Source organism: Brachycentrus maculatus, unplaced genomic scaffold (genome assembly GCF_059751285.1).
Source record: "Brachycentrus maculatus isolate JH-2025_06_01 unplaced genomic scaffold, ASM5975128v1 h1tg000198l, whole genome shotgun sequence".
Classification (NCBI taxonomy): domain Eukaryota; kingdom Metazoa; phylum Arthropoda; class Insecta; order Trichoptera; family Brachycentridae; genus Brachycentrus; species Brachycentrus maculatus.
Genome location: NW_028280949.1, coordinates 159,881 through 172,104, shown reverse-complemented (window position 1 = coordinate 172,104; position 12,224 = coordinate 159,881). Strand labels below are relative to the sequence as shown.

General features: G+C 33.1%; 2 protein-coding genes across 4 annotated transcripts in view; one reads left to right on the top strand and one right to left on the bottom strand.

The window, feature by feature from the left end:
- LOC148307521 (uncharacterized) overlaps positions 1-6,526 on the bottom strand; it is a 101,315-nt gene extending 94,789 nt beyond the window's left edge. The window contains exon 1 of the mRNA XM_088263318.1: positions 6,259-6,526. The gene's annotated coding sequence lies outside the window, so the exon portion shown is untranslated. The remainder of the gene's footprint in view (positions 1-6,258) is intronic.
- A 3,431-nt stretch (positions 6,527-9,957) lies between these two features.
- Positions 9,958-12,224, top strand: part of LOC148307515 (vanin-like protein 2) — a 68,851-nt gene continuing 66,584 nt past the window's right edge. The window contains exon 1 of one of the 3 annotated variants that reach the window (XM_088263302.1): positions 9,958-9,999. In XM_088263302.1, coding sequence (XP_088119428.1) covers positions 9,992-9,999 — 8 coding nt within the window. In that variant the 5' untranslated portion in view covers positions 9,958-9,991. Of the gene's footprint in view, positions 10,000-10,117; positions 10,137-12,224 lie in introns of those variants that run through there. The other 2 variants (XM_088263308.1, XM_088263305.1) reach the window with 2 other exon arrangements.

Below are 12,224 nucleotides of genomic sequence, written 5' to 3'. Positions count from 1 at the left end.
ATCCGAACGATGCCAGTTTGTAAAAATTCCAAAATCAACATAATCATCAACTGGGCTGAGGAAGTCGTGAATGTGATTATAATATTTTACACGTGATTATAAAATTTTCAGTGTGTCCAAATACTTGTTCACAAATCTGGATCATCTCCAAGTAGGAGATATTTTTAACATTTTTTTCTTCATCTTAACACACACAGTATTGTGGTTGTCAATAATGAGTAGAATTGATGAATGTTACGCTGTGTAAAGTGATCACTTAACCAAGCCAACGACGGTCGTAAGTCCTGTAAATGCCCAGGCCATATTCGTCTTCATCTATGAGATGTCTTTAAATATTATGAAAAATAACTGCTATAATTGGAGATAATAAAGATTTGTGAACAAGTATTTGGACATACTCAAAATGCTGTAACCTCTTTTATGTTAAATTAATTTTAAAACGCAAAATTGATACACGTTCTGCAGATAGGTACTTAGTTGAAACTGTTTCATCTCGATTTTAATGCGATTTTTATCCGTAAAAGTTTTTCTCCCATTCGGATTTTATTCGAGGCATTAAAATATTATAAATTCATTAGAAATCGTGTATTTTGACAGGTGAATATGTCTCGCTGATTGTATAAATTTGAGGTGCGGTTGTATTCATATCGAAGAAGACTACATTAGTATGTAAATGTTACGAAATATAAGAAAGTGGCCATAGAATTATCTTACGAGTGCAGAAATTTTGACTGTGTAGTGTGGGTGAGAGTGATCTCTTGCCAGATATGATACTATATATTTAAGAGCACATCTGACAAGAGTCTACTAGATAAAATAAGGAACACCAGATACACAGGGCTGAATAAAAGCCAGCAAACACGGAATTTAATCACCGGCTGGCTGCCGGAGAGGCCTCTACACGCCCGATTTTTTTGAAAAAAAAAATGGTTTTTTGTTTTTGTTTTTAAGAATATGTATTGAAAATAATATTTTTATAAGAAAAATCACTCCTTACCTTTCAATAACTCTATTTTTTTCAAAGCCATATATTTATTTCGACAAAAACTAATTTTTTCAATACAAAAACGGTGTTTTTTAAAAAAAAATACGTCAAATGTTACCTGGGTTTAAAAAAACTTAAATTGCTTTTTAACGTATGTGGGACCTTAACCAACCTAAAACTTTTTATTTCTTCTTCATCAACACTGATATGTCAAAAATGTCTTATATGCAGGGCTTTTTTATGTAATGCGGTGGAACGTTCTGACACCTTTTTTCACAGATTTTTGTTTAATTTTCACCATCAATTAGACCAGGGGTTCCCAATCTTTCTCAGCCCGCGGCGCACTTACAAGTTTAGTATTTTGTCACGGCGCCCTACTTTAGTAAGGTATTTGGAAAAGACAATGTGACTATATAGGTATATACATATATTATAGTCGAAAAAAAAGGTAGGTACCTACAATAATAGTAGTCGGGTAGAAAGATGCTAGCTCTAAAAAAAGAAATTGTTGCTTTATAGGTACCAGAGAATATTTGTGGTTTTGGATAATGATAGAGGATCGACTCACGGCGCCCCTCTTTACTTTGTGCGGCGCACACTTTGGGAACCCCTGAATTAGACGAAACAATGTTTGCGCTTACGTAATTACAATCTATATTTATATAATTGGTCAAAATGATAGGAAAATTGCTTTAAATTTCATTTAGATGATATTTGAAAATATTTTTTTTGAGTGTTTTTTTGTTGTTGCTCACAAATCTGGATTATCTCAAAATATAGGAGTTTCTGCTCAATAAAAAGCTTTTTTAATCTAACCAATAGATGTCTCTAGACAAATTCTAGTGACTCAAGCACAATATTTCCAAATTGTATCACTTAAACCGGGCTATGACGGTCGTAAGCCCCGTAAATGCCCAGAATTCCATATTCTTCTCCACTTATGTATGTCAAGATGTCAAAAAATACTATTTAATATATTTTGTTTTAGTAAAAAGCTTGACATGAAGTAAGTTTTGACCTTTTTCTTTTAAAAAATGCCCTGGCTATATGTATTTTAGTTTTTTGTAGTTCTTTTAGTAATTTTTGATCTATTTATCTCAACTAAGTCAATTGTCTTTGAAACAGAAACGTTTCTCTTTCAATGCGCGGTCTCTGCTTCATTATTTGACTTCTCTTGTCTTTTATTCCTTTTTGATTATCATTGCTTCCAGTTTTCCATCATTACACGTATTCGTAGATAATCAACCATCTCAGATTATACTCGTCCCATTAATTTTCTTAACGCCATCTAGATTTCTCTCCACTTCGTACCGCACTACATTACTCTTTACCATGTATAACGGTGTGCACCACACGAGTGATGTTGGTTTATAGCATGGGTGGCCAACCTTTTCAGCAGCCGGGCCTAACTAACTAACTAACTAACCATCATGCCGCTTCCCCGCAGGGGTAGGCAGAGAGAATAGAACGCCACACCACTCTGTCTTTGCAAACATTCTTCGCCTCTTCCACGTTCATGCATCTCCTCATACATACCCGCCGATTGTTACGACTCCTAACCTGACCACTTTCAAGTATTTGGCATACCTGATCGTGCCATGTTTTTATCGGTCTTCCTCTGCTCTTTTTTCCACTTACATTCGCCACGTAAATTTGTTTTACCGTTCTTTCCTCACTCATTCGTACTACATGTCCAAACCATCTTAACACACCTTTCTTAATTTTATCGATAATGCTTATCCCAGCTTTGCATTCCTTCCTTATTTCACTATTCGCAAATCTTTCATTCATCGTTTTGTCGCACATTCTTCTGAGAGATCGCATTTCGACTGCATTCAGTTTACTTTCATCCTTCTTTTGCCAACTCCATGTTTCACTTATTGTTTTTTAAGAAGATATAACAAAAATGAGAGTCAAACATATTTATTAGATTAGAGTCGGGCAATATTGAAAGTAATAATAAAAAATAAACAAAATTAAAAAAAAAATTTAGTGAGACGTCTGATTTTGTTCGTCTGAACTGTTTCGTTGATAACGATTCACCTTGTTGATTCACGCAAACAGTTTGCCAAATGCTTCAAATCAAACAATTTTGTCACGGGTCGTGATTGTTCGTTAAAACGGATATTGGTATATAGAAGAAATTGTCGCGATAGTGAGATACTTCCATATATGGGATATGATACGAACTACGGACGATGGAATTTTCAATTTCAATTTCAATTTATTTAATAAAAAAAATAATATATACATAACTAACAATACTCAAGGCGTATATATTATAATAAAAGTAAGCATGACTTAAAGGTGTAGAAGAATCCCGCTTCGGAAAACTCCTTCGGACACATGGAACAGATCAATATCCAATGTGATATTATTCAACATAGCGGTAGCTCTTCCTACAGGCATAACCATCGGCAGGTTGGTCCTGTGTATAGGAATGTGAAACAATCTATGCCGACGCTGTCTTAGGTAACTATCGGGAACATACAGATCAATGCTCTGGATAATTTTAGGATTATCGATCATACCGATCGATGTTCTTTTGGTGGTTTTATGTACACTCAAAGAAAAAAATGTGTGATATGCTCCGCGGGCCGCAAGAAGTCACCCGGCGGGCGGGCATGCGGCCCGCGGACCGCGGGTTGGCCACCCTTGGTTTATAGCAAGAAATCAAATTTGATCTAAAATACGAATTATGTCGACTACCGGAGGCCGACAAATTCGTTATACGAAACGCATTTTCCTAAGACATGTTGAAAAAAAATGTCCGCCTCCGTAGTTTAACGGTCAGCACGCTCGGCTACCGTTCCGGAGGTCCCCAGTTCAATTCCCAGGGGGTTAAATAAATTAAAGTGATGTTTTCACCCTAATTTATTTAATATTACCCTTAACTGGTACCTGAGGCGGAGGGCTGATCACCTTTTCTTCATGTGTTAACGATCAAGATATCACTGTGTTTATATGATACAGTGCCCTATGCACCATCGGATGCGGATAAGGGTTTGAAGATAAGAGTATCACTACCTACTACTTTCTGCTATTTATTAGATAATTGAGTAGAATAATATAACAACTAATTTTTTATTAATGTAATTTTTTCCCATATGAATTTTATTTGACAAGCAACCGGGTTTCGTCGTTACCGACATCATCAGACTGGTCTGATTTATACTGAAATTCTATATTTATTCTAAAAACAAATAAAAATCCTAAATACATTATTTACAAAAATCGGGCGTGAGCAGACATGTGACCTCTCCAGTGGTCTCCGGTGGAATGAATGCGACTTAACGAATGCTGTGCTTTAAGCAAAAAATTAATGTGTGCTATATGTTACCTGGGATTAAATAAAATTAAGTTGCGGGCTATGAATTATCCCGCCTTTGAAAAAAAATATGATTTAAAAAAAAAATGTATTTTTTTTCAAACCCTTATCCACACCGATGATGCATAGGGCACTGCTAATATAAACGCAGCGTTATCTTGATCATTAATACATGAAGGAAAGGTGATCAGCCCTCCGCTTCAGGTACCAGTCCAGGATACTATTTAATAAACATTAAAGTGAAAAAATCACTTAATATTTATTTGACCCCCTCCTGAGAATCGAACCCGAGACCTCCAGAGCGGTAGCCGAGCGTGCTGACCATTGCACTACGGAGGCGGACAAAATTTTATTGTATAATAAAAATAAATGAGAGTACTTTTTTAATTAGTGGGTTTGACTACATTAAGAGAGTACTATCTATCTAATATCTGTAGAAAGTAGTTTTACTTAGTTACCGGACTAATTAATTCTTAAAAGATAATATTAAAAGTTTATTTTAATGTCTTAATCATAACCTACATACATTAAAACACTTTTACTATGTTTAAAATTTTCGTCCGCCTCCGTAGTGTAATGGTCAGCACGCTCAACTACCGTATTGGAGATCTCGGGTTCGATTTCCAGAGGGGTGGGATCAAATAAATGTAAGTGATTTTTTCACTTAAATATTTATTCATCATTACCCTGGACTGGTACCTGAAGCGGAGGGCTGATCACCTTTCCTTCGTGTATTTAACGATCAAAAAAACACTACTTCTATTCGATGCAGTGCCCTATGCACCATTGGGTGCAGATAAGGGTTAGAAGAATGTTTAAACTTTATTGACGGCTTTTCCCTGTCTCTGAAGCGCAGGAATGGACACCTTGCGTTCATGTAAGTAAAGATCAAGATAGCACTGCATCGATACGATGCAGTTCCCTATGCACCATTGGGTAAGGGAATGAACACCTTGCGTTCATGTAAGTAAAGATCAAGATAACACTGCATCAATACGATGCAGTTCCCTATGCACCATTGGGTAAGGGTATTGGATAAGGGCTAGAAGAAAATATGAATACATTATTTTTTATTCGGGCGTGAAGTGACGACCGACTCTCAGCGCAGCTGGACGCTTTATGAATTATCACAACGATTGTGCGAGTAACAAAGAGGTGAAAAAGTCATGCATTTTGTAAATTACACCATACGTATTAAAGCAAAAAATATATTTTTACTGGAACGTACGTATTACATTCTTTAAAAAATATTTCTTTATAAAATATATCAAGGAAAGAAAAATCTATTAATTGATTCGCCAGTCAATCTGGAAATTATGCGATAGATATCAAAATGTGTCGGGTTGTGGTCCCGTGGTAAGTGTCGCTGACTCTTGAGTCAGAGTTCTTGGTTCGAACAAACTTCGGTACAACAATTTGATACCTATTTCTAAAAATAAGCCGCTTAGACCCACAGAAATAATATAAAATTGAATTATTTTTGTAAATAATAAAAAATACAAATATTTATCTTTTTAATAAATAAAATAATATAAATACGTATCAAAACAGATTTCAAGACACAGTGGTGATTGCTAAGAGAAATTTAAAATAAATAGTAAAGATCATTCCTTAAATGCTTGTGATTTGTTGCATTTTGTTGCGAAATAGTGGTATTTACCAAGTAAAATTTAATGGTCAGCACGCTCGGCTAATTTATTGGGGGTCCCAGGTTCGATTCCCAAGAGGGGGTCAAATATTTATTTGATTTTCCACTCCAATATTTATTCAATATCACCCTGGCCTGGTACCTGAAGCGGAGGGCTGATCACCTTTCCTTTATGTGTTAACGATCAAGATAACACTGCGTTTATATGATGCAGTGCCCTATGCACCATCGGGTTCGGATAAGGGTTTGAAGAAGAAAAATATATTATTTTTAATGAAACAAAAAAAAACGACTTACCTTATTTTCTTTGATGAACCCCTGGTCGAATATTTAGTTGATTTTGTACCAATTCACAAAAATACCGGCAAGACGCACCACCGCCAACAAGGATTATATATTAAAAAATATAAAATAAGATAAAAGTCTATAAAATCACACACATTTTTGTATAAAAACAAAAAAAATCGTAGTGTCACTTTTATTATACTTTTGACTCAGCCCTCTTCAAGCGTCTAGGGGAGAGTCGACAACAGAACTGCGCACTCCGGTTTGTTTCGAGAAAGTGAATCGGTGGTCTGACTGCGGTCTGTGTACAGCTCGCCTAGCTTGAGCGAGTGTTTGGGGGGCTAGAACGCAGATTGGTGTCGTCGGTATGTCGGTATGGGATGACAAATGCCGAGTTGATCGAGAAATATTTTGAAAGAATTTATATTTTGCCTTGTTAGTATTCGTTTTGGTTATTTAAAAAAATGTTCATTTATTATTTGTGTTCCAGTCTTGTTAACCTTAATCCCATGTCCCAAAATGAGAAATAGAAATTACTCATCGGGAATATTATATGTATAAGTATATGATTTATGTACGTAATATGTTTTTGAAATAAATAAACAAATGAATATCGGTAATAACACTGGTCAACGATTTACAACTTTTATGTATTTTGTAACTGGCATGAAAATACCTGATCTTTATGCACTTTGCATAGCTGAATTCGAAAAACGAAAGCAAAATAACGTAGCACGCCAGATTTTTTTAGTTATGGATATTTTTAATTTTGATATTGACTAAAGTTTGTCTTATTATTTACGTATAAATATATATATAAACATATAATGCTAACATATTCAATATATTTCCACTGTTACTCCAGAATTATTAATATTTTTTTTAATCCCTTAGACCTTAGACTAAAACATGTCTAGATACCAACTACTATTACGGTTTCAACGTGTGAGGTCCATACAAACAATAATATGACTGTAACATAAAAATTTTACGTGATACAAGCTTGTCACCATATAAACTTTGAATAAGAACGATTGACTTAGTCCAAAACAGTCATCGAAAATTCAGTTACAAAATCATTGTTGGCCAGTGTAATCGATTTAAAAAATGTCCAGGATGCGCTTGATACCTTCATTGAAACGTATATTAAATCGTGGGTATACAGGGTCGTAAAATAGTATGTATAAGGGTTTGAAAATAATGATGAGATGCCTGAATGTAATGTAAAAAGATAAAAATATATATATGATATAAAATGAGTTTAAAAAATAGTTTATGTTAAATGTAATAATCTAAGCTAAATAAAGAAATAAAAAATAAAAAATACTGGCAAAAACATTAGCTCTGAAATCCCTGTTATTTAAAGCTTTACTAAACTTATATTCGAATTTATTTTAAAAAACCACATACGACATTTTAAACTTCTTAGTGTATTTTGCTAGTTTATAGAACGTTGAAAACATTATAATGCTGCACAGCAAGTCAAAATATTATATTTTCGAGTTAACGTTTTTTGCCAGTACACCTACGATATAATCTGTTCATTTTATAATGATATTATATAAATATATAATTAATATTTATTTTAATATGTAAACTTATGTTGCATTATATTGCTGTAATAGTATAAAATTATTTCCTTATATTGTGCACGTAAAAGCCTTTCAGGCGTATGTACCAATAAATAATAATAAAATCCCGGGAAAGGTCCCGAAACACGCTAAAAAAATTAAATATCATTTAAATATTCATTCCAATAACATATTTTACCATTTTGATAAATTATGTAAATATTGATTGTAATTACGTAAGCACTAACATTCTTTCTTTCTTTATTTAAAATTCTTTTGCATTACATAAATTCAAAAACAAAAAATATTTATAAAAAATAAAAATGAATACAAAAAAAGATCCCACAAAGGCATGGCCTGTGTGTGGGTATACAAAATAAATAGTCATAGTACAGGGTATAAGGGTATAGGTTTCTAAGTATAATTAGTTAATACAAAATACAGAAAACTTAATTTAAATACAAAAAAAAATACTTGACTCTCAGTGAGCAATTTTTTTTTTTAATTAAAACTTAAACATAAAAAAAGATGACAAAGTAAAAAAGTAAAAAGCTAGCGATCATGTGCTAAATGAAAAAGGAACTTAAATCTGTCTCTTTTATAAATAATCTAAGCAAATTTTTAAATTTACACGAACTTAGGGAATTAACATCTAACAAATAGTCTTTGTGGAATAAGTTGAACAGTTTTGGAGCTATGAAAAATGAGTGTCTTTGCGCAAGTCTGGATTTACAAAAAGGGATTTCTAATAAATTATTAATTCGTTGGCTAGATCTATTATTATTTTTAGGAAATAAATGTTGGCGCAAATAAACATATTTTAGACACTGTTGGCAAAAGATTTCTCGTAATAATATAAAAATAAATATATCAATAAATATATATAATAATAAAATTAAAATAAATATATCCTTGAAAAAGGTGCCGGAATGCCGTTCCACCGCGTTATATGAAAAAAGCCCTGATAATAATAATAATAATAATAAAATAATTTATTTAAACACAAACAAATACAAAATATTTAGGGTGAGAAAATATCCTACTTCTTCATTTTATAAAACGCATGTTAATTTATTAAAAAACGTAACTTGATGGAAAAAAATAGACGTATTCACACAATTTATTATTGTTGCGATCATTTAAATAAATAATAAATTATGTACGCTGAAAATACAATTTTATTATTAGGCTCTCACGGAGGTGTACATAACATATCATTTCATATATATTTATATAGTCAAACCACGATACAACGGACCTCTATTTAACAAACTTCGAATATAACGGACGAAAAATCTGGTCTTAAATATTATTCTAATCTATCAAAAAAAAAAAATAAAAGTATCTTATTTGGTATATGTGAGTTGTAAAATTTGAGAAGTGTGATTGTCAATCACGGGTAGATCGGTGAATGTTACAGTGATTCACTTAAACTAGCCTAAGACAGGTTGTAAGCCTTGTAAATACCCAGACTTCCATATTCTTCTTCATCTATGTTGAGATATAAAAAAAACATCTATAATAGTATTGTTTTCACTTATTGATGACCTGCACTGACAATTTTTATCAAAATGAATTGACGTGACAATATGAATTCCTGTGATAACAGGAAAAGTTTATACTCTGGATTCGAACCAGGGTCTTCTGATGTCCGTTAAGATGCTCTTGTTCTCTGAGCTAAACAGTCCTAACCTTCACCTAAACCGAGAAATTGAGGAAAGTCCATTTGTAAAAGTAGTCAACACCCTCTAGCGACGACCAAGAAGTCTAACCACCTTTGTATGTCCTAAGACCCAGAACGGGTGAAAAGCTTTCACAAACCGACTGAAGATGGCGGTATGAGATACTTTCCATATATTTTTTAATGTATTACGCAATCTATATATATAAAAAAAAAAGTAAATGTTTGTTCAAAATCTTATATATCTCATGATATATCCAATTGAAATATCAGTGAGGGCCACTTTTGTATTTTTTTATTATGTGTATGATGAAATATAAATAAATAAATACCAATAAGGGTGGTGACTGACCGGAGCCATTTCCGAACCGGCCCGCTGTACTAACTATACGAATGCTCGCATCGTAACGTGTTACGCTACGATGCGAGCATTCGTATAGTCAGTACAGCGGGCCGAGCGCTTCATCCATAATCGGAGCGACGTTACGACGAAATGCTCCGGTGAGTCATCACCCTAATATAAATAAATTTTGTTTAGTTTTAAGTGTGTAAATAGTGCTATTGGTTGCATGCTGTAATAGTGATTGTCCTGACGAAGAGACGGGTACGTCTCGAAACCGTTAGACATAAAAATCTCGGTGAGTGGTCATGTACTAATATTACTACCATTATTGAAAAAAAAATAAGTAAAAATAAATACCTACAGCATATTTGTCTTCATCTATGTTGAGATGTCAAAAATTTTATAAAATAACTCCTAAGCGGAGATAATCCAGATTTGTGAACAAGTATTTGGACACTCAAAATGTCAAATTGATATGATTGGTTGTGGTTCCTATTTATTTTATTTTTTTGTACTTGAGTTGTGTCCACAACACTTCTATCTTCAAATCTATGGTAAATCTAGGAACTAGAACTGTCAAAATAATTTAACCTTAATTTTTTTCTTCACACAATTAATGTGTTTTTTTTTATATTTTATAATTTTGGTGTGATCGACAGACAAGAAAGCACGTTAACCATATAGTAAAGATAACTTTAACTGGTTATACCGCCATTAGGTGGGACAAAGTTGGCCTTGGTCGAAAAATGTCTATAAAACGTTTGCGATGCCGCAAATTCGCCCCTTCATAGCGCCTGCTCGCCTCACTTGAACAAAAATTGTTTTATTGTGATATCTTGGCTACGCCACAATTCTCACTTTTTTTACAGAACTCTATTTGTCTCGTCCAATGATTACTGAACGCTGAGACTGCTATTTGACCAGAAAAAATAGTTGTTTTTGTTTTCGTTAAGTTCTTAACAAAATGATTGACGACAGGTTCCAAAGTATTGCGTAGTTAACGCACAATTAGAGAGTCTGTGGTCTGGGGATGCAACGAGTGGCCGCTGACAACTGGTTTTTCATTAGATTGTGTCGGGTTGTGGTCCCGTGGTTAGTGTCACGGAAAGTCAAAGTTTCTCGGTTCGAACCCACTCTACCACAATTTGATACCTATTTCTAATAATGAGCCGCTTAGGCTCACAGAAATAGTATGAAATTGAAATATATGTGTAAATAATAAAAACACAAATATAAATATTTTTCTTTTTTGATAAAAAAAAATGATTAGTAAGAGTAGTTTCATTACTGAGTTATTTACTAGTTTCAGAATAAAATAACAACTATACACTGGTCACACCCAGTCTGATGATGTCGGTTACGATGAAACCCGGTTGCTGGTCAAATAAAATTTATGTGGAAAAAACTATAAAGTTGTTATTTTATTGTATAAAATACAGTTTTACCAAGAAATATCGGCACAAACGTTACTAGTTTTATATAGTAGTGTACTAAATACACCTTTAACCTTCTCCTCCCGGTGATATGTATTTATTATAACTCGACTTTTCAAATGAGAATATCAATATAAAATATAATAGATACGGGCTCAGAATTTTTGTATTCCTCTGTAATATAGTCATATATTACATGAAAGTATTATAATATAATATTTATTGTTTCGGCATTAACTTTGTGGTAAGACATGTTACAATGATTAAAGAAAACACTTGTTTTTTACCACACAACATACAATATACAACATAATTTTACAACACAAAATATACAACAATACAACAGACACAATGAATTCAATATACTAAATCAATCAAGATTTGTCACATTGCTTATATATTTGTCTTATTCGTCTAGTCATATTTTCTAAACAACTACTACCACTATTACCATCACGCCGTTTCACTGCAGGGGTAGGCAGAACGGATTGAACGCCACACTCTTCTGTCCTGACATACACTCCTCGCCTCCTTCACATCCAAACATCTAGTCATACATCCCTCACACCTTTCAAGAACGTCATAAATCAAAAATCGTCAATAAATAAAAAATATCTAACACTCTCCTTGTCATTCATCAAAGTGAAGAAATCGCTCACTCCTTTCAACAGCATCATAGATCAAAAAACTTGATTTTCAGGAGAACGTTTTTAAAGTTTAAAAATATAATATAATGTATTAAAAATAAATATCAAGCCACTTATTGAACTTTTTACTGTGCAACAGATGTTTTTAGGTAAAACCAGAAGGTTTTTTCTCCATTTGAAAAATATTTAATATATTTAAAAAAATAATTAAACAATACATTTTCTTCAAAATGCAAAAACAACATTTTCTGCCCTGTAGCGGGTAAATATTAAGTTAAAAATATGCCGCTTTTGCTGGGATAT